We start from the raw sequence: 26,848 nt of genomic DNA on the forward strand, positions 1-26,848 counted from the left end.
GACAACCCGCCTCTTCAGAAGGAAGAACAGCAAGAAAGGAATTGCTTTCTCTCTGTTCCCCAGTACTCATTTCTACAAATGAGAATGGACTGTAGGAACAATTTTTAGCCCCAATCATCATTAATAAGCCATTACTAGCAGCTATTCAGCATTGAAGGTAATTTATAAGCACAGTATCCGATTGTACTAGGATGACATGGAAACAACCTCTGGTCCTCTATTACACGTTATCAGACAACTCGGGTAGAATTCAAATTTCACTGTCCTCGTTCTGCCTAGTCCTAGAGTTCACATTAGTCTGGCTGCTCCAGCACCTTTTTGCTGCAGCTGTGCCCTCTCTCTACCCTAAAGTGCTGTATCCATACCTCGTACAGATTCCATCCTCTCTCTCTTGCCCATCAATGCCTGTTTGTTTTTTCGTTTTTTTTTTAAATAAATTCACTTGCACAATAGCGTTAAGTCTCTGATCATGGCTTTATTTTTTTACTTATTCCTGGTGCGGATACATTTTAAAGCACCTTAGGAATTAAAGAAATAAACAATGGCTTTCTCCTTCTCATTTTAGAATTTGAGTTTTATCATTGAATGAAGGTTTCTAGATTTTGGCAGCTGATAAATACATAATTTGGGATTGGGGACTCTGGCTTTTATTGCTCGGTGTTTCTTGAAGTGTCAGTAGAGCTCTGTTTTATTATGTTTGACTGCCACATCAAAGTGATGAGGGCGGCATCCTTGGCAAAGGCATCCACTTGCCCATCCCACCTGGGGCAGGTACTCGTGATTATATCTGCCTCTGACAAATCCCAATGTTTACCCTATCATCTGCTCTATAATTAAAATCAGGTAATATGTCTCAGCATCATGGGTATTCTCTGGGTTTGGAACGTGACGCTTCTAATCTATGCACGTGTATCATGACGAGGAGAAAAGATGTTTTTAAGTTTCTAGGTATGGCCAGTTCAAAAGTGACGTAGCTGACTGGAAATGATTAAAGCCTCCACAAGGATCAGAGTCGGGCTAAGCACTGAAGATCGTCTGTGATATTTTAATTGCTGAAATATTCTAAAATCAGGGAATTCCCACTATGGTGCAGTGGGTTAAGAATTTGACTACAGCAGCTCAGGTTGCTGTAGAGGTGTGGGTTTGATCCCCGGCCAGGTGTGCAGTGGGTTAAAGGATCTGGCGTTGCTGCAGCTGTGGCTCAAATTCAGTCCCTGGCCTAGGAACTTCCATGTTGTGGATGTGGCCTTAAAATCAACCTGATGAATACCAAAAAAATGATTTTAAGTAGATCCCTTACCTTTTCTGGCTCTAAACTATACTTCTCTTTCAAAACGTGCTTTTAAAATAACCCCTCCATTATCCTAAGAGACATAGGACAATGTATTTACAAAACCACAAAGCTCTTACGTGACCTGGTTCACTTTTTCTCCTTCACCTCTGGGTGCTGCAGTGAGTTTTATGTAAAGGATTCCTGACACCTGGAGACTGTTCTCAAAGGTCTTCACGGGACATTGAGTAGATGTCCTTCCCTGGCTGATGGCAGACTTTATTTACATGTGGCTTAAATCTCCACTGCAGTAATGCAAGTGCACTTCCCGGCTCTGTGGCCTCCGAAGAGAGAACGGATCACTAATGGTTACCAGTCGCCTCTAATATTTATACTAAAGCTCCTACTCCCCATGAGTGAAAATAATCTCCCAGCGTCTCCTCAGATAAATCATAAAACTCTTCGACCATATGAACATATCCAGATATAGAATGTGGAGCTTAGTTGGACAGTTAATTATGAATATTAAAGGCAAATTTAATATACTTTTTTGATTATAGGAGTATCTGCACAGAGCTGCCTGGCTAAATCCTTGATCTTCCCACCCCAGTTCCCTAATACTATTGACTATTATTGCTAAAGTTATTGAGTCCTTAAATATTTCAAGCGTAATAAGGAGTTAAACGTGGTTTTCCTGTCATCATAATAGAGCTTGATATTATTTCTAAAATTTACCCTCCTTTTCAACATCTGCTAGTAACATTGGTTAATAGTACAATAATTCTGCAAGTTTCCTGGTGGCCCACTGGTTCAGGACTCAGCACTGTCACTGCTGTGGCTGAGTTTTGATTCATGGCCTGGGACCTTCCGCATGCCTCTGGCATGGCCAAACAAAACTAGTGACAATAATCCAAAATTATTTCTATGATTCTTCCTAAGTTTAATATATGAGTATTGGACTCCCAAAGTGATATAAATAAAAACAAAAATAAAGAAATGGAACCTTATCAAACTCACAAGCTTTTGCACAGCCAAGGAAACCATTAAAAAAAAAACCAAAAAGACAACCTATGGAATAGGAGAAAACAGCTGCAAATTACTAGCCCATTCGAGAGCTAAATCTGACAATTGCTAAATCTCCAAAATATACAAACGACTCATACAACTCAACAACAAAAAAACAAGCAACAAGATTTAAAAAAAAAAAAAAATGGGCGTAAGACTTAAATAGACATTTCTCCAAAGAAGACATATGGATGGCCAGTAGGCATGTGAAAAAAAGGCTCAACATCACTAATTACTAGAGAAAGGCAAACCTAAACAACAGTGAGGTACCACTTCACACTGGTCAGAATGGCCATCATTAATAAGCCTACAAGTAACAAATGCTAGAGATGGTGTGGACAAAAGGGAACCCTCCTACACTGTTGGTAGGAATTTAATTTGGTACAATCATTATGGAGAACAGTATGGAGGTTCCTCAGAAAGCTAAATATAGAACTATCCTATGATCCAGCAATCCCACCCCTGGGCATATATCTGAACAATGTATAATTCAAAAAGATACGTGCACCCCTATGTTCAGAGCAGCACTATTCACAATAGCCAAGACATGGCAATAATCTAAATGTCCATCGAGGGATGAGTGGATTAATAGAATGTGGTATATATACACAATGGAATACTACTCAGCCATAAAAAAGTATGAAATAATGCCATTTGCAGCAACATGGATGCAACTAGAGATTCTCATATTAAGTGAAGTAGGTCAGAAAGAGAAAGACAAATACCATGTGACATAACTCATATGTGGAATCTAAAATATAGCACAGGGAGTTCCCATTGTGGCACAGCAGAAACGAATCTAAGAACCATGAGGTTGTGAGTTCGATCCCTGGCCTCACTCAGTGACTTAAGGATCCAGCGTTGCTGTGAGCTGTGGTGTAGGCCAGAAGCTACAGCTCTGATTAGACCCCTAGCCTGGGAACCTCTATAAGCCAAGGGTGTGGCCCTAAAAAAGCAAAAAGACAAATAAAATAAAATATAGCCCAAATGAATTTATCCACAGAAAAGAAACAAACTCATGGACATAGAAAACAGACTTGTGGCTGCCAAGTGGAGGGAGGAGGAAGCGGGATGAGCTGGGAGTTTGGGGTTAGTAGATGCAAACTACTCCATTTAGAATGGATAAGCAATGAGGTCCTGCTGTATAGCTCAGGCTACTACATCCAGTCTCTTAGGATAGAACATGATAGAAGAAAATAAAAGAAAGGGAATGTATATGTGGAGATACACACACACACACACACACACACACACACACACACACACACACACCTGGGTCACTTTGCTGCATAGCAGAAATTGGCACAACAATATAAATCAACTATACTCTAATAAGAAAATTCAACTAAAAAAAGATTCTCTCCAGAACAACTCTCTGGAAAATTAACAGCTCCATTTTAGCATCTATTTTAGTATAAATTAATACACCATGTTAAAATATAATAATATACTACATAACATTTTGTTCTAAATTCATATACCATACTAAATGACCATAGTTACCAGTCTCCTTTGAATTGCAAATGATTTAAATCTGGCATTAGTTCCTGGTCAAGATCCATACCTTAAGCATATACCAAATAAATTCTTACTTATGCTTCTAGCAGAATGAATGAATTCAGACTACAGAGTTCATTGCTGATTTTGGACTTTAATCTTATTTTCCAGCATGAATGATATGCCTTTTAATAATATGTATCCTTGAATAAATATATTAACAACTTTATTTCTGTACTAATCTCCCATAGTCATTACAAAAAGGAAAACAAATATTTATATCATGAATGTTATTATTCTACCGTTTGGTTAAGACAATCTTCCTCAAAGAATGCAGATCAGTTTTCCCTTTATTTTATAATATATTTAACATATTTCTACTCACACAAAGTGATTTCCTCAGTAAGTATGGCATTACCGTTGAAGATGTTATTTCTTCAAAAACATGATTTTATCAACATGATGCATAATTGTTAGAATTTTTTATCTTGTATTTTACATTTTTATGTAATGCCTCATCTCAGACCCTTGCTAGACGGAGGAACTCTTGAGATGAGGATTTGTTATAATTATTTGATTTTTATTACTATGGTAATATGATTGCATTTATGTAATTTGCATTATGAAACTCACTTGGAATTTTCCAGTGAAGCTTTCCAAATATCTAAGTAGTCCTTGGCACATATTTTTTATGTTCACTACAGCATTCTACGAGAACAATACCATTTATGCATTCCCCTGTTTGTATGAAGAGTAAAAGCATATAGTGTTGGGGCTTATCATACCTAGTACTTGAAAGCCTACAAATATTTATACACTTAACTGCTGATCTTCTCCAGGGCCCACATTTTGATCATTCATCCATAGGTTTCAGCAAACATTCTTAAGATTCTGAGATTATGTATAGGGAATGTGAGAAATGACACCTTGAGGACCAAGAAACTGGAATGGTCCAAACATTAAAAGATTCTCGGAGTTCCCATCATGGCGCAGTGGTTAAAGAATCCGACTAGGAACCATGAGGTTGCGGGTTCGATCCCTGCCCTTGCTCAGTGGGTTAACGATCCGGCGTTGCCGTGAGCTGTGGTGTAGGTTGCAGACGCGGCTCGGATCCTGCGTTGCTGTGGCTCTGGTGTAGACTGGTGGCTACAGCTCCCATTCGACCCCTAGCCTGGGAACCTCCATATGCTGCGGGAGCGGCCCAAGAAATAGCAAAAAGACAAAATAAATAAATAAATAAATAAATAAAATAAAAATAAAAGATTCTCTTCACTATCTTGGACAAAATACTCCAGGTGAGTGTCAACACCACACCAGGAATGAAAACCAGGCTATAGGAAGTCTCCCACCCCCACTTTCACAACCACTAAAAAGAAAACCCCTTTTAAAATTTACCACCACTCTTTCCATGTAGTCCTTGTGAGCAAATATGGAAGAAAAAAAGGATAGATATTTTGATGTTAAAATGGCAAGAGTATGTTTCTACAGAACTCAGTGCTATAATCAGAAGGAACTGGTGGGTAGAAATAAAAATTACAAGGCATTTAGACAGACACTGGGTCAGATGTCACTGGGCTCCAGCAAAAGCGGCCACTGCATCTCAACAGGGCAAAAACAGGATTCCGGCCACAATGGAAACATATTCACTAGCCAGCAGAAAAGCACAGCTTTCTTCATTTTCTTTTAGAGCTAATCCTCGTTTTATCATTAGATGACAGGTGGTATATCTGGCAGCTGACTGACACACAGTCCATTATTTCTACCTTTATTATTGGGTATTTTTGAAGTGGGAGAGCAATCGCGTGTCTCATGATGCTGGACTGACGCCTGGCCGACACCATGGAGGCATTAAAATCAAAGGAGCATGCCTACTCATCTTGCACGAGGTCCCTGCTCATAATTACAAACCCTCTGAGAAAGCGCATTTTCTGTCTTGATTGTCACTCACTTCACAAGTGAAATAAAGAAGATATCTCTTTCAGCATGATTAAACTGCATGCGATGCGCACACGCACGCCTGTGTATTTATATGTTTGGAAGTTGACTCTTTTGGTCTGTGTTTATGCCTCGGGGTTGCGGGGGAAAGGCCATTCCTTTTACTTACCTAGAATCCTGCCCAGTACGAGAGATCTGATTGCGCTGAGTTCTGTACCTGATGCCAGGTGGACTTGTCTCCTGGCATTCTCGTCAATCTACAGCATTGTTACATGAGATGCAAACATCCAAATGGATGCCGTTGTTGAGAAGACGACAGAAAGCAGTGGAAGAGAAAAGAGTAAAACAGGCAACTGTTAATATGGCCCCAGAGATTTAAAAAAGCAAAATTGAAAGCACCAGCCACTTATATAAAGGTGAATATTATTTTCTAAACTATTTCCATGCTACCCTCAGATACCACGGCACCCCACCTTCTAGCCCTGATATCACTTTATTTTTCTCCACTGTACAAGAAATTCAAAATGGGGAAAACCAACAAAAAAGATACAAGTTATTTTCATCTTCGTATTTTTACTTAACGAAGTATTTCTACTTGAGTTATTCAGCTAAGAATTTTCTTCCAGATAGAGGGCCGGAACATTACTGCTTGTCTTCAAACACTGGTAGAGTGGATAATTCCACGTCCTCTGCTGTAACTCACATCATTTAAAAATTTCATTGTGATACTGCGATCCCTAATGTCTGTGCTAGAAATACACCTGCATTTATACCCACCTGAAGTAAACTGGTTTCATTAGAGTAGCAATCGTGATAAACCAGAAAGCATTTCCCTCCTGAGCAAAGTCAATCAAGTAGGAAAGTTGGGCCTTCTAAGTATCAAATATTAATAATATCTTGGACAGAATCTTACTGCTTCTGTCCAAACGGAAACACATTTGGACAGAAAACGGAACACATTTGCTGGTCTGTGATCTGTGCCTGAGTAGTACTGAAAAGATGCCTTTATCTAATCTAGCCATTATCAAATTTCTGCTGTAGGTCCTTCCTGTTGGGGATTATAATTGCCCTCCTTGGGTCTATTGCATTTTTTCTCTTACCTCCACAAAGACCACGGCTTCTTCTCTGTTGATCTTTATGTGGTGAAGTTGCCCATCAGCCATGTTTTTGAAATCGAAGTTAACAACATCGGGCTCTTGATATCTATTTAGCTTGTACCTGATCTGCAAACTTCCTAAAGTGGGGGGGGGGAGGAGTTATATTTCAATTACAATTGTATTTTAAAAACTGTTTTAAAAAAGGGCACTCAGTCCTTTTTTGTTATTAATTGATTTCTGGGGGAAAAAAAGTCACAAGAGTTTATTTGGATGTACCCTCTCATCATAATTCCTAGAAGTCAGTTTCCATGTGAAAGGGCATATGTTCAAAATTATCAGCACATGTGCTACTAATAAGCAGGCTCTTTTCTGCAAATGTTTAATTTGTCAAGTGTGTTATTAAGCATAGGCAAATCTTGGTACTAGCCTCTAACTTAAAACAAGAAGACTTGGTATTACTATTATGAAATGTCACATTACTGTGAAATATTGCAATAATGTTCTATTTCTGTAATCTCATCTTTCCAAAAAAATATTTGTCATTCCTGAAATGCAATCAATTAATGGAATTATTATAAGCAAATATAGTTTTGCTAAAGATCAGAAATAGTTCTGAGTGGTCATGGTCATGGAATTTGGGATGAAATGAATGATTTTAACCTAAACTTATTATTAGAATTAACACTACTCACTTAGTTGCCAGCAAAGATGTCAATAAATTCACTTCACAGGATATATTCCAGTTTGACAAAAAAAAAAAAAAATGGGGAGTTCCTGTTGTGGCTCAGGGGAGGTGACTCCAACTAGTATCCATTAGGACACGTGTTCGATCCCTGGCCTCGCTCAGCAGGTTAAAGACTGGCATTGCCATGAGCTGTGGTATAGGTCACAGACATGGCTCGGATCCAGTGGTGCTATGGCCATGGTGTAGGCTGGCAGCTATAGCTCCAATTCAGCCCCTAGCCTGGGAACTGCCATATGCCGCGGGTGCAGCCCTAAAAAGCAAAAAAAAAAAAAAAAAAAAAAAAAAAGAAAAGAAAAATGTTCTAATGTATAGAGAGATAAGCTTCCAGCTCAAAATGTACATCTTGAGAAGAAATGACTTATTCAACATTATTATTTTTATTTTGGTGTTTGGTGCCCTTGGGCCATCTTTGATTTAGTGGAAATGGTATATTCACATGTATGTAGGTTCTACTGACAAAATTTTGTCTCTAATCCAGATAAAGGGACAAGAACAAGAGTAAGTGGTTTGCTGAGACAAGGTCTCTTCAGCGCACACACATCCTAAGCCACACAGTATTATCCTGCATTGATGTACTAACATTTTCCACAACTACCTCATTGCCTAAAATCAGAACCAAGAGACTGTTTTGTGAACATTTTCTTATACATTATTCCAGTTTGTTAATATGTCCCCAAGACTTCTCTACTTTGAGTTAAAGGAAATATTTCCTATGTACAAATAGGCATTTTATTTCAAAATGAACTGCAAAACTGATACTGATACTCTTATGAAACAGTAAAGAGATTCTAGCAGTAGGAAAGTATAGTAAAATATTTTATCTACAAAAATTAAAAATTCACATTGAAGAGAGAAAGACATCTTAAGTATTTTAAATAAACCTTTTAAAGTTACAGGAGAGTACTGAAAAAAGCAAAACTGAACGCACAACACAGGCACGGTTTTGTTCCCTGTTTGGAGCTGAAAAAGCAAGAATATGAGAAGGTCCGTATTAATTCAGTTTTCCCTCATGTGTAAAGCACTCACCATTTCTGGCAATGATAACTGAAAGGTATTCTTTATAAAAGGAGCTCACGTAGAGCAGCAAGCTTGGCGTCCGTGTCGTGCGGAAGCTAAACTTGATGGTTTCCCGGCTGAGCTTCACGTCACCCTGAAACGAGGCAGCGTGGGAGCTGGAATTTTTACTTAAGGAGTAATTTTCTTGAAAATTGTAAATGATGGATGCACCAGATCCAAAATAGGCAGAAATCTCTGAAATGATATGCACGTTTCATGTTAAAAAAAATGAGGAACAAGGTTTTGTCTCAGTATAAGAATCAATACTTTTTTTAATTAAAAAAATAATTATCCAATCTTTTTAAAGTCCTTTTACTTACACGAGATTTTAATATCCTAAACTCATACATACATACCCCCCCAAATATTTTTGTACAAAGATGAAGACGTGTGGGGCGCTAACTAGCAAGGGACCCCTGACCTCTGCTTTCTTGCACTGCTCTAAAGGGCAGTTGTGCAACGTGAGCTGTAGAAAATGCTCACGGGTCATGAAGCAACACCTCCATGTCTTCAGCATTTTAGGCCTTTTGTCTGTTTTATTACTCTTCCTATCTGTGACAGGCTTTTTTTTTTAGATAATTTTATTTTTTAATTTTTTTTTTTTTTTTTTTTTTTTTTTGCTTTTTTGACTGCCTTTTTAATGGAGTTCAAGGACCAGGGATCAGATCTGAGCCACAGTTTTGACCTACACTGCAGCTGCAGCAATGCCAGATCCTTTAACCCACCCATGTGCTCGGGCCGGGACTCGAACCTGGGTCCTGGCACTGCACAGCCACAGCCCATCTTGTTGTGCTACAGCAGGAACTCCTATAATATATGCTTTATATCCTACATAATATGTGGATGTGGAATAACACTCCTGATTGCGCTGAGCATGATGAACCGGAAATGGTTTAGATTCAGAAAGTGAAGCCATGCTTTTGTAAAGACATGGTCTTAGTTCTAACTTAAAGGTGAGAAGTACAGAAAGGTAGCAGCAGTGATTGATCACCACAGGCTGATTTCAAACAATCACTTATTCCTGATAAAAAGCCAAAGATTTGAAGAGTGCATTGTGGCCAACTTGGTGTTAATTAATCCCAAACACTTCCATCGCAAATCAGGGATTACTTCAATTTGGAGCCAATTTTTACTGAAGTAGAGTTGATTTTATTGAAGCAGAGTTGATCTACAATCTTGTGTGCAGAGCCAATTTTGGTTAGGCTCCTTGAGGAAAAGCTTCAGTAGTCCAGAAACACTTACATAAAGCAACTGAATTAAACTGGCTGACAGTTTTCTATGAGCAACTATGAAGGCGTAGCAAATATTTGTATATTCAGAGATGTCTGTTCAGAACACTGAGCACTGCACTTAATTCTTTTCCTTCTTCCATGACACGGATCAGTGAACAAGACCAGCTGAAAAATGGTCCACTCTTTCACTTCACCAACAGACAGTCGACATCTCACAGAGCATAACACCCGAATATCTCTATTTTGTTACACATCAACATTTGGTGAAAAGTTATTTACATTCCCGGAAACAACACCTGCTTAGTAAAACAGGAAAGTTTCCTGTCTCTGCCCTGCGGACTATCTCCATCAAAAACAACAACTGTGCTTTGAAGAATTTTAAATTTTAGAGCTGCTCCATGGGACAGGTTGTTGACATTTGTATTATTTATTTTTATTTTTTTTTATTTATTTTAGGGCTGCACCCATGGCATAGGGGTTCCCAGGCTAGGCGTCGAATTGGAATGACAGCTGCTGGCCCACGCCACAGCCACAGCAATGCGGGATCTGAGCTGCCTCTGCAACCTACACCACAGCTCTTGGCAATGCCAGATCCTTAATCTACTGAGCAAGGCCAGGGATGGAACCCGCATCCTCATGGATACTAGTCAGATTCATTTCTCACTGCACCACAATGGGAACTCCCTTTTATTTTTTGCTTTTTTAAAAAAAAAATTTTAGGGGACCTTCATATTATTTAAGAGCATTAATTGTAGATAGAAAAGAGGAGATCCAGCAGCTAACACTTTACCACACCAAGAGGCGACTATTAGAGGGTTTGTCATCAATGGACACGAGTTTTTAAAGAACTGAGGCAAATACTGAAATAATGAAGTGTGATTGGCATAAAACAGGCAAAATTTGCTAAAAAAATTTCAGAACCAGAAATACCTTCTTTTCGTCTTTTGTCTTTTTAGGGCCACACCCGTGGCATATGGAGGTTCTGATGCTAGGGATCTAATCAGAGCTGTAGCCACCAGCCTACACCAGAGCCACAGCAACATGGGATCTGAGCTGCATCTGTGACCTACACCACAGCTCACGGCAATGCCGGATCCTTAACCCACTGAGGGAGGCCAGGGATCGAACCCGCAACTTCATGGTTCCTAGTCAGATTTGTTTCTGCTGCGCCATGATGGAAACTCCAGAACCAGAAATATTTTTGTTTCCAACAGCTACAGAGGACAGGACTGTGGGAGGTTTTATTCATGCTGGATAGGCTTTGGCGTGGGGGCACTCCTGTTGCACTCACCATCAGAGCAGAATGGTCCTGCGTATGCAGATGAGGTGCAATCACAAGAGAAGCCACTGGGCTTCTCCCTGCACTTCCCTCCATGGTGGCACAGTTTCCCATAGCTGCTGCAGTGCCCTCTACAGCCTGGCTCCACTCCGGGAGTGACCTTGGCTCTTTCTTCCAGGTCCAACGCCACGCCGTTCAACTGCAAGGACCGAATGCAACCCAGAAAGCCCCTCTGTCGGGTGGCCGTCCCACCTAAAAGGGAAATACTGCAAATGCAAACATGTTCCTAGGTGTTTTATTCAGGATTTAAAGGCCGAATCAAACTGAGGATGGCCAAAATTGTGGCCTAAGTTTGATGAGGCAACATCATTTTGGAAGTAGGATATGGGACGAAATATTACAATTCAAAAGAATAAAAGACAAAGTATGGCTTCCTTTTTTCCCCGAAGTTGAATTTGTTACAGATTGTTTTCTAGAAGAGTTTTAAAATGAGTCTCTTCCTTTCAAAGAAAAACAACATAAAGGCTCTATCTTGCTTTCAATCAAAATAACAGTATTAGGCATAGATATTCACATGTAAAAACCAATTGACCAGAAGCAATTTTATTTATTTTACTTTTTTCTTTTTAGGGCTATACCCATGGCATATGGAAGTTCCCAGGCTAGGGGTCGAATTGAAGCTGTGGCTGCCGGCCTACACCACAGCCACATCAATGCCAGATCTGAGCCAGGTCTGTGACCTTCTCTACAGCTCACTGCAACACCAGATCCTTAACCCACCGAGCAAGGTCAGGGACTGAACCTGAATCCCCATAGATACTAGTTGCGTTTGCAACCCACTGAGCCACAATGGGAATTCCTTCTCTTGCAATTTTAAATAAGCATGTATTTGCGACTAAGTGTGGTTGGTCTTTCATATTGAAACCTGATCCTGATGGTGGCACAGTTTTAACTGAGTGAGAATTAGGAAGGACCCCTTGAGTTTTTCTGACTTGACTGTGTGCTGATGTGGTCTTTGGTGGCTACCCTTTCCTCAAAAACATGCAGCATCAGATTGAGCACCAGACTGTCTGCTTTTGCTGGGAATGATAAAAGCAATGTTCACATATGGAGATACAGGGAAGTCATTCTAGCTTATACCTGAGTTAACCTGAATTTGGTGTTAAGGAGAGTAGCCTGTTCGTGGCCTGTCAGACATACACTGTACATCTGCTTTAACTATTAAAGAAAATGGCACAGTGACCGGAAGTACAGAACGACCATGTGAAATAGAAACATTAAATGCCCCTACTCCTGCGAGGCACCACTTTGATGATAAGACTCCCTTCCCATGTGCCCAGGCTGTACGCACTGTATACGCACTGCTCTTTTTTTGAAACCGTGAAGCAGTGTAACCTCGACTTTAATGTTCTTTGTTCTGACAAGATAAAAAAAATTGTGCTGAAAACCCTGCTTCTCCAGGGCAGTTTCTCAGAATAATCTTGGAAGTGGGCTTTTGGGCTAGTTCTCAGTTCAGCTCAACTAAAATTCCTTTCTAGTCTTCCTATGGATTGTTTATTGATTATTTTCGTTGACAGAATCCTTGAGTTTTCCCAACTTGACTGTGCATTGACATGGTCTTTTGGCTGTTATCCTTTCATCATAAACTTGCAGCATCACACTGAGCACCAGAGTGTTTGCTTTTGTTGGGCAGATTTCCCAGGGAGTTTTTCTAGGTGTTGGACTGGCGTTCATTATTTTAAGCCTGGAAAGAGTCTCCAAACAAATGGGAAAGGGGGTGAATGAAGAAACACAGTGGTGTATACATATAATAATATATTGTTATATATTATTCAACAGATGTCACCCTTGAAGAGATTGACAAAGTTGGTGGGGAGAATCAGACCCTGCTGTCCTAAGGCAGAGGTTCCCAAATGCTATGGAATATGAGTATCACATGGAAAGACTTAAAAATACATGCTCAGGGGCTCACTGCATGAAATACTGATAGTGTGGGCCAGAAATAAGGCTGTGAGGCTAAATGGTCAACAAGCACAGGTGAACCTTGTTCAGACAGTCAACCGACTCCCACATTTAAAGCACTATCTTAACGGGAATGTAAGCTCTGGGTGCACTCACACATAAATGTGTGTCCAGGAATATCATCAATTACTGCTCAGAACTTCAAGTAGGAAAATAACTTAATCTAAATAATCTGGGCAATTCACCCGGAGATGGTTAGAGTGTCATGGAGCCTCTAAAAAAGAGCTTCCTCTTTGAGCAGACAATGCTGCCTCACTGCCAAGGGCAGGTACCTGCTCCTCACCTGGTCTCTCTTCCCAGAACCTGTCCACTCCATTCTCTCCCCTTCATTTGGCTAGTTGCTAATCTAGCCTCGGTCACTTAAGATCTCCTTATGCTCACAGATTAAACAGGGTTTGCTTTTTTTTTTTTTTTGTATTTTCTGGACCAAAAATTGACCCTAAAGACCCTAAATAAATAGGCCTTTGTCGTCATCAGCAAGCTTTACAGTTTAACAATTTACTTTGCGTATTATCAGTGTCTCTCCATCAAAATAAGACATTCAATGAAAGCTGTTTCGATCACACTGTGTCCCCAGCACACAGAACAGTGCCTGATACATGAGAGAGATGCCATAACTACTACCACACTAATTATCAATTATCACCAATCATAACTATTATGAGTACACAATGAATTTACTATTGATAAATAACTAACACACTCGTTCATTAAACAGGGTTACACCTCAGGAGCAGAAGATGGGGGCTGGGTGCCTCCCAAGGTGAAGAGAGGGAACAGCCCTGCCACACAGGGATGTTTGTGTCCCTGAGACTGAGAATGATCATAAGACTCAATTTGTCTGAATAAATTAATTCTCTGGTTTTGGATCATGCCGTATCACGAAGGGGAGATGAAAGGAATTCCTGAGAATTTTGGATTCATGGTCCCAAGGCTATTTACAATTCAGATTCATAGACATAATGGTCCTTCTTCAAATGACTGTGTTTCGGTGTCTGTATTCAAATGGCTTCACTTGACATAATCGGTGCCTTTTCGATGAAGAATAGGAACGTCTTATGGGTGGGAGTCATATTTTCTGTCTATACGTCCTGATGAGGAGTGGTATGGAACCAGACATCTTCCAATGCCAGCTGTGTTGGGCAAGCCTGGGAAAGAGTGGGGTTCATCCCGCTTTCAGAACGGTTGGCCCCCTTCTAGTTTCATTCCTCCTACATGGACTCAATCTCCTGCCATCCTTGAAGTCTCTCTTCTCTCCTTACCTTCAAGACATGTCTTCTTTTCTTTCTACATCAAAGCTGCTGTTAAGTCAACTCAGTGAGAGAGTCCAGGGCCCAGAACCAAGTTTTTGAAAGAGATTCTTTGGGCATCCTTGTTGGAGTTTTCTCTCCTGGGTAAGGAAGGCAGCCTGCAGCCTTGGGTTTAGCTCTGGCCCAGGCATTCTTTGGAGGAGAGCCAAATGCTGTGAAGCCTGGATTAGAGGTGTATTCCTGGTGTATTTCATTTACTCGGGGTTACAGTATTTTAAATCATGGTGTAGAGTTTATAGTACACCGTACCACTAAATCACGGTCTGTTATGCATTTGTCACTCTGAAACATCCACCGTCTCTCTGATTTAGGGGTTTATCTCGGTCTGCCAGTGACATAATAATAACTAAATAACCAGGAGTCCAACAACTGAATACATCCATTTTCATCAGTTCCAACTCATTCATGCTTGTTTGTTTTCTGTTATTTTGATTCAGATGCTGAGAAACTAGAGGCACAGAGACATCCAGGGACTAGCCCCAGGCATAGCTGAAAATTTTCTGAATAAACTCTTTTAGTCAGAGGCCGAGTTAGGACTGGAGCCTACAGCTGGCCTTTGGCTACAAGGATGCTCCCCTCCTCACCACACCAAAACATGGTCAAAGGAGAAAATTTCCATTTCCTCCTCCTCCTCAGATCATTTTTGGTTGGAATGGCATTGCAGCCCTGCCAGCTTTATTTAGCAGCCTTTGGCTGGATACTGTGTCTGACACTTGAGGTACAGAGTTATATGCAACCTATGTTGGTCTCAGAGATCTTGCAGCCTAGCAAGAGACTCAGGCAGGAAAACACATGCCTACCCCATGATATTAGTGGTGGAAATATACACCAGAGGGAGAAGAAGATCAGAGGATGGGGATATGAACAGAAAACAATACACGTATGCACATGAGCAACACATGTTTAAACAGCCTTTGGAACAGTGAGAAGAAAATCAACACCCAGCTTTGTAAACAGGCCTTCTTAATAATTCTGTACTTTGAAAGAGTTAATGTTTGCCAAATCAAACAGCTTTAAACTACATTTTTAAATTACCAACGAAAGGCAATCTCTAATTAAATATAAACATATGCAGCACACATATATGGAGGATTTTTACCTTACCATTAGGTTTCAAGTTAATAGCTTTTTTTTTTTTTATTTTAAGATGTAACTGTTCAGGAAAACAAGGCTAGTGTAAACAGGATGGGGTTTGAAAGCTTAATTAAAGATTCCAATGACTTTTCCAGGTTAGAGTATGTCCAATTAAAATGAGTTGCAGTTTGATTAATTGATTCTGGATGTTTCTGCTGAGTTATTATGTTTGGAACCGTCTACCAATTAATTTTCTATCAATTTACCTGCCACACTCTATCAGATATAATGGATTTCGGAACTTCACAAACACTGAGTAGTTTGTGAAACAAATGCCCCACCTTTCTATGTGGATGAATACACCTGAATCTGTTCACTTGTGCAACAGAATGGGGACACTGCATATACCACTGTATACGGGGACAGGATACTGGGTGCCGAGCAGAGACTGGGGCCAATGCTTTTACCGCGTTCATAGTCCCAGGAAGTGAGACTACGTGACAGATGCTACTGTCACAGAATACAAGCTGCCTCTTTCCTACGCCAATTTTCCACGCCTCTTGTGGCAAGAAGACCTTTCGTTTTTTAATGGCAAATGATTCATGTGCTGCGCTTGAATATTATTGAGGATTAGCTGGGAACAACGGCGTTATTTGCCCAGGGGCCGTAGAGGAAAAAAGAAATCAAGATCCCTGCACTTCTTCCACCAATTCCAAGTTACAGAAGCCTGTCTGGGAGCGTACAGGGACTGGCCGTGGAGCGCCCTGTGCAGAAGAAGGCAGGGGAGGCCCTGGCGGTGATCAACTGGGGGTAGGACGTGAGTGGGCATGGGGGGCGGGGGGGCCCAGGACCAAGTCAAGGGAGTGATGAGGAAAGCAGTCTGCTGTGCATCACCTACAGCATCGTCAGTCCGGTCCTGCCCAGCCGTCCCCGAGACACGAGAGAAGATGCAGCCTTGCAGAAATGATGGTATTCATTACTGTTGAGCGCTACAGGACTAGGAGACAAGCTATAATTTTTTTTTTTTTTCTTATGGCCACACTTGCAGCATACGGATGTCACTGAATCTGAGCTGCAGCTGTGACCTACGTGGCAGGTGTGGCAACACCGGATCCTTTAACACACTGAGCTGGCCAGGGACGGAACCTGTGCCTCTGCAGCCACCTGAGTTGCTGTAGATGGACTCTTAACCACCTGCACCACAGCAGGAACTCTAACAAGCTATAACTCTGCCCTGAAATGCCCCTCGCTGAGCAAAGCCCTGGGAGGCCAGAAAGAGGAGAAAGTTCTTCCTCATGGTCAAAGAACTATCAAGTTGAAAGAGGCAGCTGGTGTAGGCACCCGTGGCGTGGAGAGAAGGTCCAGTCACTTTTCTCTGAATCAGTCAGTGGTTAGCATGTGTCCTAGTGGTAGTAGCAGCAGGTAAGGTGTGTACTCTGACTTAAGGCCACAGTGCCATCTGGCTGGCTGGTTTGACCATACAGAGGCCTGTTTTCAAGAAATGAAATATGGGTGGTATTTGTTACATCCTCTGATCTCAAGGGATCCTATTTGAGTTCTGATTTTAGTCACTCTGATTGGCTTGCTGGACATGGAAAAGTATACTGGGAGCATCACTGGCTAATCATGAAAAAGACACCTCAAGGAGGGGAGAGGAGGATGATTGATGACATGACATAGATATGATATGACTACTTTAAACAGAAACATAACTTGTGTCGCAGTGTACCTTCGTAACGGGGGATCGTACTTATGACCTCAAAAGAAAATTAGTCTCCAATGAAAATCATTCAAAGTTCTTTGGCATTCTCTTCCTGTAACTACCCTTTAGCCTATCAAAAACAAACTAAGGAGTTCCCAAGTGGCTCAGTGGGTAAGGATCCAGCATAGTCACTGCTGAGGCTCAGGTTTACAGCTGTAGTGTGGGCTTGATTCCTGGCCCAGGAACGTCCACACGCCAAGGCACAGCCAAAACAAACAAACAAACAAAAACCCGAAAGCAAAAGGAAAACACATCTGGAATCTGTTATAATCAGGAACTTTGGCTCATCAAAAGACATCATACGCAATTTGAAAATGCAATCCATACAGAGAAAGAAAGATGCCTGTAGCAAATTTATCTGAAAAGGACTCATCCGAAATACATAAAGAATTCCTACAATTTTTTTTTTAAAGAGGACAACCATGCAGAAAATGGGCAACAGATCTAAATAGCCGCTTCATAAAGGAGGGTACCCAAATGGTGAACAGAGATGTGGCTCTGACCCCTGATGCTTGGCATGTATATCTCCTATGAGCCAGGAATTCCACTCCCAGGTACACGCCCAAGAGAAATGCAAGCTTACATTCACCAAACAATAGAGCACAAGGATGTCTGTGTAACATGAAACGGTGAAAGGACACAAATGCCCATCCCCAGGAAATAAATACATACTTGCAGTGGTACTGGCAGTGTCCTAGAAGTTCCCCAGGTGATCTGTTGAATGTGTAACTAGATGGAAAAGAAGACTTCAGAGCTTCCATACGCTTAGACGTCAACATTAACCTGTGTGTATGGCATTTAGAAATTGTTTGCTCTAGCTGCTCAAGAAATCTTTGCAGATGTGATGCAATTCAAATGCAATGCAAATGACTTGTGAGTCTGTGTAAGAGTCCTGCCTTCGCCTTCAGGTCCCAGTCCCAAATTATTGAAATGAAGTGTGCCCCATTTGAAAAACCTGTCAGTGAAAGAATTTAGGCTGCTCACAAAAATTGCAGAGCTGGTTGAATGAAAATCAATGCAAGGCTAATTTAAGACGCTTCTAAGAAAAATGCTGAGTTTACAAACCAAAATAGAAAATGACCACTGTCACATTTCAGCTTAAAAAAAAAAAAAAGATTGATTCTTTTCTCTGCATCATTTCCGTGGTTGGAGAATGTCTGTGGGTGTTTAATCACCGCAGCAACTCTTGACATTGAGTCCTCAGTGTTTACAAGGTCAAGGGCATGTGTTTAATACACCAACCAGCATCGTGCTACTAAATTTGTTTCTTAAGGTAAGGAATAGGAGAAGTCCCTCTGAATAGGACTAGTTAATTGAGATATGTCATAAATCACACACATATGAAAAAGGACAAAGTGAAGGAATGCGAAAAGGTTGCTGAAGACACAGTGCCATAATTAAGAATAAAGGTGGAGAAAGATGGGCTACTAGGAGGAAAATCATCATTTTTAATGTGTTAGCTGAGAAAACCTGGGCATGGGAAGACATTTACAGCATTGACGCTACTGTTTCTCATCTGACTATGGTATTGCATTAATGTTCACTTTCCATACAAGGATTTTTGTTCATTATTTTATTACGCCTTCACTTTACATGCTGTCCTATGGTTTAGATTAGTTGACTACAATTGTGCTAATATTTGGAACTAAAGAGAATATTAAATTCTTCTGTTTTATGATTCTGGGGTATAGGCTAACACTAGTTGAACCTCTGGAACTATCTATCATTTCCTTATTCCAATTTCAATTGTCATATATAATTGTTGCCCAGCTGAATCACATTTTTAATCATGGTTTCTATTTATTTCTCATGGTTTCTATTTATTTCTGCTGATGGTGCTCAGAAGTTAAGGCATTAGTCTTGCCTCCAAGTTTCATTCTGAGATGTGAACACATTTTATGATGGATTGTTAGGGGAGAAGTGAAGCAAGCAATGGAGAAAACACACTGGGTTCTTTCATGTTATATTATGCAGTGGTCACTTCCTAGAGAGCTCTGAAAACTTTCATCTCAAAAATATGCATCGTCAGGAGTTCCCGTCGTGGCGCAGTGGTTAACGAATCCGACTAGGAACCATGAGGTTGCGGGTTCGGTCCCTGCCCTTGCTCAGTGGGTTAACGATCCGGCGTTGCCGTGAGCTGTGGTGTAGGTTGCAGACGCGGCTCGGATCCCGCGTTGCTGTGGCTCTGGCGTAGGCCGGTGGCTACAGCTCCGATTCAACCCCTAGCCTGGGAACCTCCATATGCCGCGGGAGCGGCCCAAGAAATAGCAACAACAACAACAACAAAACAACAACAACAAAAAGACAAAAAAAAAAAAAATATGCATCGTCAATAAATAGCATCAGTGTGGGCCTGGCTATGGTGGCACAGGGAGCAGGAGAATATAATTTAAATAAAAATGAACATACATTATCTACCTCCTAGAACAATGACTAAAGACAAAAATAAACAAATGCCACCTAATTATAATTAAAAGTTTTTGCATAGCAAAGGAAACCATAAACAAAGACAAAAAAGACAACCTACAGAACTGGAGAAAATTTTTGCAAATGAAGCAAGTGACAAGAGATTAATCTCTAAAAAATACAAATACCACCTACAGCTCAAGATCAAACAAACCAATCGAAAAATGGGCAGATCTAAATAGACATTTCTGCAAAGAAGACATACAGATGGCCAAAAAACACATGAGAAGATGCTCAACATCACTCATCATTAGAGACATGCAAATCAAAACCACTATGAGGTACCACTTTACACCAGCCAGAAAGGCCATCATCAAAGAGTCTACAAATAATAAATACTGGAGAGGTATGGAGAAAAGGGAACTCTCTAACACTGTTAGTGGGAATGTACACGGGTGCAACCACTATGGAAAACAGTATGGAGGTTCCTTAAAAAACTAAAAATAGAACTACCATATGATCCAGCAATCCCACTCCTGGGCATCTAGCCAGAGAAAACCATAATTGGAAGAGATACACGCACCCGAAAGTTCACTGCAGCACTATTTACAATAGCCAAGACATGAAAGCAATCTAAGTGTCCATCAGCAGAGGAATGGATAAAGGAGATGGGGTACACAGATACACCGGCCTTACTCAGCCATAAAAAGTAATGAAATAATGCCATTTTCAGCAACATGGATGGGCCTAGAAACTATTTTATCAAGTTAAGTCAGACAGTGAAAGACAAACATCATATGATATTACATATATGCGGAATCTAAAAAAAAAAAAGATACACATTAACTTTTTTGCAGAACAGAAACAGACTCACAGACTTTGAAAAACTTGTGGTTATCAAAGAGGACAGGAGGGAGGGTGGGAGGGATGAACTAGGGGTTTGGGATTGGCAGGTACACACTGAAATCTAGGGAATGATTGGCCCACAGGGACCTGCTGTTCAGCACAGAAAACTCTTCCCAATATTCTGGGATAATCTATGTGAGAAAAGAATCCAAGAGAGAATGGATATGCATGGCTGGATCACTTTGTTGTACGGCAGAAATTATCATAGCCTTGTAAATTAACTATACTTCAGTAAAACTTAAAAAAAAACCCAAAAACCCTCCAAATGAACATATGTTAAAACATCTTCAGTGGTTGACTCATAGGTAAAAGTGTTAAAGATAGTAGTATCTCAAATGAATTTTTACATTATCAAAACTTCTACGGTTTCATGTTTATAGTACTATAAAATGATTTTATTTGGTATTTGAAATATTATTATAATCATCATCACCATCATCTTCATTACTGTGTGAATTTAAATGGTTTTATTAGGAGAAAAAAGTGACACGGAAAACTAGAGCCTTACTCTTTGCAATTACATTCATCTCATTCATTTGTCCTGAAACCCAAATACAAATGATAGTCGTTATGCACACTTGAAAATACTGATTAGTCATAATTATTTTTAATGTGGATGGGTGAACTACAAATTAAACTCTTGAACTTCTAAGTAAGGGAAATGAAATTGCCCTTTAAAACTTTAACCAGAAAATCAATTCTATTGGATTAAAGCACAGAGTCCCCGTCACCCACGGCGTCACCGGCCCCGAGAGCAGACTTCCCCCGTGGTTTAAAGCTTGGAGAAACAGTTTCTAAGAACCTATAAACAAAGCAGCCTGACTTCCCCGTGGGAATGTGATGACGGGGCAGGTGGAATCTTGCTGAAGGAGAAGATGGGGGTGGGATATTTTCCCCTGGACTATGAAGAATAATTGGGGGCCTTTTCCAGCCCGGTAATAGCACGGATTATAGGATATGCTCTAGATTGTGGGGCCAGAGTACAGCTTTAATTGCCCTGTAAGTTAGGATAGAGGAAGAAAACAAGAAAAGATGGCTTCAGGTGAAAGTAAAGACCACGATATGGTGTGAGAAGCCCAGAGACCTTGCTGAAGGATATTAGCAGGAGTGAGTAGGAAGACACTAAGAGCAACGGCCAACGCAGCAGCAGGCTGTGCACATCTTCACCTGAAATATGTCCCATCATCATCTCCCCTCTGCAGGTGCCTCCACATCCTCTCACGGGGCCAAAGGCGTGGCCTGCTTCCAGGAAGATGCCCTCCCTCCATCTTCCTCGGAGCAGCGCGCGAGAACGTGGAAACGATAAATGAGACGCTGACACTCGTCTGATCCCTGAGAATAAAATCCGACTCCTCACCACGGCCTTCCCAGGCCCAGCACACAACTCGCCCTTGCCTGCCACTGTCCTGGCTGATTCGCTCTTCGGCCACCGCGACTCGCCCCTTAACTCTCTGCGGCTCATTCCCACCGCCTGGAACTCTCCGCAGTGGGACGTCCACAGGGGTCCCTCTTCTGCTTCATTTGGCCTCTGCTCAAAAGTAAGGTCCTCAGAGCGGACTTCTGTGAGCACCCTACTTGAAATAGAAGCCCCCTCACCCCCAGGCCCACCAAGCCAAACTGCTGTCGGAGGCCTTACCCTACTTTTTATTTCATTGTATTTATCATCTGAAATTATACATATATAATATATATACACACATACATATGCATGTATCCATGTGTGTGTATGTGTGTGTATATATATATATATATATATATATATGGTATATAATTTAAAAATTTTATTTGCTCATATTTTTTACTTTTATTGGCAGTGTTTTCTCTCTTCCGCTGAAATGTACTCTCAGGAAGGCAGAGAATCACTTTTGGTCTTAGGTCGTGCTACATTAAACTAGCTGGAATTATTACTTTTTTTTTAACACAGTTTTTCACCCACTTTGTTCTAACTCAGCATAACTTTAAAATTATACTTTAAATTCCATTGAATCTTCCTACAAGGAAAAGCTATTTATTTTCACCTAGAAATTAAAAAACATTTCAAAAAAAAAAAAACAAAACCCCAAACCAAAAAAAAATTCTGCTTTGTTGGATAGTAATGTTGTGACTTGACAAATTACTATTTTGTCTTGTATGTACTACTCTATTAACTTGGTTGGGGCCCTTTCCAAAGAAAGCTAAAGTCTCCTTGTGCAGAGGTAAAGATAAAAACAGAACCTTACGTGGCCTCTTGACAGCCAATGGCATGCCTCCGCTAAGGGTGTTTTTTTTAACCATGAGTCTGTCTTTTAAATTTATCACACTAATTGTTTCAATTTATGCAGACACTATGAGTACGAAGGAGGGAACCGTAAAACATGATTTTTATTAATAGGTTTATCCAGAGATCTTTCTCTCTGCCTCTCCTTTTGAATTTTCAATGACTTTGACTTGAACATAATAAAGACTTCAGTTTTCAAACTTACAAGTAACACAATCATCCTTGAATTTAACACACATGGGAGAGTCAAAAGCCTAACCAAATGCCTCCATAAAGATGAAATCTCTTAGATCTTTATTAAAATGATAACGCATGATCAATGGCAAAAGAATCAAGTCTGTTCTAACAAGTTTTTCTGTATCATAATAGTCCTTCTATCCATTACAACTACCTGAAATCAAATTAAAGCCAAGATTCGTATCAGACATAATATACAGTGACTCCAGTTCCATGAAGTTAAAATTCATACCAAGAATGAAAGGTCATGCACAGGCAAACTGCAGCAGATTTCACTGAAAAATTCGAGGACTGTTTCAGCCTTCTCAATTTCTAAGAATAGTAAGGCTATTTCCCAGATCCTGACAGATTTTAAATTGCCATACCCTTTGCTACGGCCATCTCTTATTTTTCTCTAACTCAAGAAATATCTATGTCCATTTCCTGACTGAGCTCCTAGCATGTTATTAGAAGAAAAGTTATATATTTCTTCTCATGTTTTCCTGATTATTTCCATACCCCTAAATAAGCTTCATCCTTGGCAGTGAGCGAGAATTAATAAAACAAGGCTGTTCAGCAACTGAAGCTGACATGGGGATCTGGTGGGTTTTGCTCTAGAACATAGCTTTTACAAATGCTTGAAATATAATTTCTGACAATTTAGAGTTTATACTGCTTCAGAGTGCTGCTGTGTCCTTATTTACAGTAAGACATACGAAAAGTGATCAAGTAAGAGAGAATTCCTTGAACGTCATGGTTGATAACTTCTGCAAAATAATTAGAAAAGATGCAAAGAAAAACAAACACACCCAGAAGGATTCCGATATCAAGTCTGTAAGTACCAAATTAATGTACTTGGAAATTAAAGGAACAACATTTGGATGGAAATATGAAGTAGATGATCAGAATATATCATAAAAATGGGCTGTGGGATGGAAATCCTGGGAAATTGGATTGTTAGGACCATTATACAACTACAGATGTGATAAATTCATTTGAGTAATTTAAAAAAAAATGGGCAAAAATAAGGATACCAGTAGAAAAACTGGTGAAACTGGTCACACCATGGATTCTACACACTCTCACGCTTTTTTTTTTTTTCTTTCTCCTGCTATTGGCCTGTTTTTGGCAGGGGTCACTGGTTGGCATCAGCTGGAATTCAACTTCCAGGGGAAGAGAGAGAGACATTTCCGATATCATACTAAAGTCACTAATGTTAAAAAACAAAACCAAACTGGAATAAATCACGCAATCTGTAATATTAAGAATGTTTAAGATACATTTATACAGTGCCATATGTAAATTATATCTCAATAAAACTGGAAGAAAAAGAATGCAGGTTTTGAAATTTGTCAAACACAAATTTGAATTTCATTTACTAGGTGGATTTCTGAAGGCAAGTCATTTCAACCCCCTGAACTTCCACAATCTCATCCATAAAATCGGAAAAATACCCATTTCACAGGTTGGTTATGAGGAAGTAATACCACATCTAGCACAGCCTGGGACATAGGTTCTCAATAAACAGTGGTTGGGTGGTGGTGTTTTCATTCTTATATAGCTGGTATGATCTGACTTGGGCCCATCTCTGTACTTACATCACACAATCAATGACAAAGCACCAAAAACAAGGACCACCTACCTACAAAGAGCTGACTGTTGAGCTGTAAGAGGACATGCCCATCGGCCGGAGCAGGCTGCCTCCTGGGCGAGAGCTGATCCACTTGCACAGACGCCTCCTTTATGTTCCTTTCAACCCGAACGTGGTGCCACTGGTTGTCGTTGAAGTGAGTGGGTGACTGCACTGAGATTTCAGAAGGCCCGTTTCCCACATCAAATGAAAACGTCACGACTGCAGGAGCTGGAAATATCAGACCCAAGGACTGTTCAAATTGGTCCCCATGATGGAGAGCCAAGTCTTTAATAAACTCAGGAAGAGCAAGCACCATGGTATTAAAAAAAAACAATAAGCAAATATGAAGATGCTGGTGCAGATTTTATGAAAGGAACCAAGGATGTTGTACAGAACAGATGTGGAATAAGACAGTAAAATGCATTTTTTTGGGGGGGGGGAGTGGATGCTAAGAAACTCACCCCCAGAGTTAATTTTTCATATTGATAAAAACTAAAGCTATTTAGCCAGGGCAAGAAAACTAGGTCATGTCTGGTAGTTTATATAAAAATAATTTTAACACTGATTGTAAGTTTAATTTCAAAAGCTTACATGTAATATACATTTCATATCAAAATGCAAACAGCAGTCCAAGAGGATATCAAAATAATACGATTGGTTGGTTGAATTACGTAATTTTGAAATTAACGGACAAGGTCAACTTTTCAAAATTTGTAATTTTTGAATTTGTAAGACTTCTTTTTTATAATATAGCCTTTTTATTTATCTATTTTTATTTGTAGGTTCGTGAGGATACTAATAATTTTTTCCAAATGACCACATGTTAAGTATTAAATAATTTTCTTGCAAAATTGTTACCTTAATATTACAGTTTTTCCCAAAAGGACACAATGAACAGATTCAGCTGAGTAAGTAGCAACAACAGTACTTTCAAATCTAAAGGATTTACAACTAAATAGAATCCCACAGACTTCTAAGGAAAAGAAAACTTACAGCGTAGCTCTATCCGGATATAGTCGGTAATCCCCAGGTTCTCTAAAAATACCCCAGATGAAGCTGTTGTCTTAAAAAAGAAAGACACATCTGCACTAAGTTCTCCGTGGAAAGTAGGAAAATGAAGGTATGAAGCCTCAGTATTGAAGGAAGCTGAATTCCAAAATAATCCTGTTTTTTTTTTTTTAAGGAAAAAAAATCAAAAAGAAAACAAATTCATAAAATAAATGACACAATTACATTTTCTATTTTTTTGCATTTTTATTTTAATTATTTACTTTTTGGCCACACCCGTGGCATGCGGAAATTCCCAGGCCAGGGATGAAATCCACACAGCAGCTGTGACCCGAGCTGCTGCAGCAACAATGCCAGATCCTTAACCTGCTTCTCCACGAGGGAACACTCATGTTGCATTTTTACATTAAATTATTGCTCATTTATACAAACCTGCGCTTCTTTTACTCTGGAAATTATAGAGTATACAAGACATGAAGACATGACAGAGATTTCACAAAGATTGAAATCCTGGATTCCTTCCACCATAAGAGAGCTGCTGCAGAAATGATCTGAATGCCATATTTCACATTAAAACAAAGAAAAAAAAGCCTTCAGCCTAAATGCCAAAGGTTGTGATAAAGTCCTGCAAAACGGTAATAGACAAATTTTTAACAACTTGAAATTTTAAACACGCATATTGCTTTGAATAACAAACTCTAAGGAAGTTCAGAGTGTTTTTTATTCTCGCACTTCTTTTTTTTTTTTTTTTTTTGTCTTTTTGCTATTTCTTGGGCCGCTCCCGCGGCATATGGAGGTTCCCAGGCTAGGGGTTGAATCGGAGCTGTAGCCACCGGCCTATACCAGAACCACAGCAAGGCGGGATCCGAGCCGTGTCTGCAACCTACACCACAGCTCACGGCAACGCCGGATCCTTAACCCACTGAGCAAGGGCAGGGACCGAACCCGCAACCTCATGGTTCCTAGTCGGATTCGTTAACCACTGCGCCACGACGGGAACTCCTATTCTAGCACTTCTAACGCACACACCTCACAGAGTTACACCCTCCTGCACTGTTTTCATGGATGGGCTTTGCGA

General features: G+C 40.2%; 1 protein-coding gene across 5 annotated transcripts in view; it reads right to left on the bottom strand.

Moving 5' to 3' along the window:
• The window catches only part of CNTNAP4 (contactin associated protein family member 4), a 278,799-nt gene that overhangs the window by 18,727 nt on the left and 233,224 nt on the right, over positions 1-26,848 (bottom strand). For all 5 annotated transcript variants that reach the window (XR_014805402.1, XM_084959528.1, XM_021097086.2 and 2 more), the window contains 6 exons: positions 25,756-25,926; positions 24,772-24,990; positions 11,189-11,428; positions 8,636-8,860; positions 6,868-7,001; positions 5,937-6,024 (listed from right to left, as the gene is read on the bottom strand). Coding sequence is in view for 4 of the 5 variants with exons in the window: in XM_084959528.1 (XP_084815654.1) it covers positions 5,937-6,024; positions 6,868-7,001; positions 8,636-8,860; positions 11,189-11,428; positions 24,772-24,990; positions 25,756-25,926 (1,077 nt within the window). In the remaining variant the exon portion in view is untranslated. The remainder of the gene's footprint in view (positions 1-5,936; positions 6,025-6,867; positions 7,002-8,635; positions 8,861-11,188; positions 11,429-24,771; positions 24,991-25,755; positions 25,927-26,848) is intronic.

This window comes from Sus scrofa, chromosome 6 (assembly GCF_054392235.1).
Source record: "Sus scrofa isolate SSC_HxYL_T2T_F1_AM1 chromosome 6, Sscrofa_HxYL_maternal_Yorkshire_Landrace_v2.0, whole genome shotgun sequence".
Taxonomy (NCBI): Eukaryota; Metazoa; Chordata; class Mammalia; order Artiodactyla; family Suidae; genus Sus; species Sus scrofa.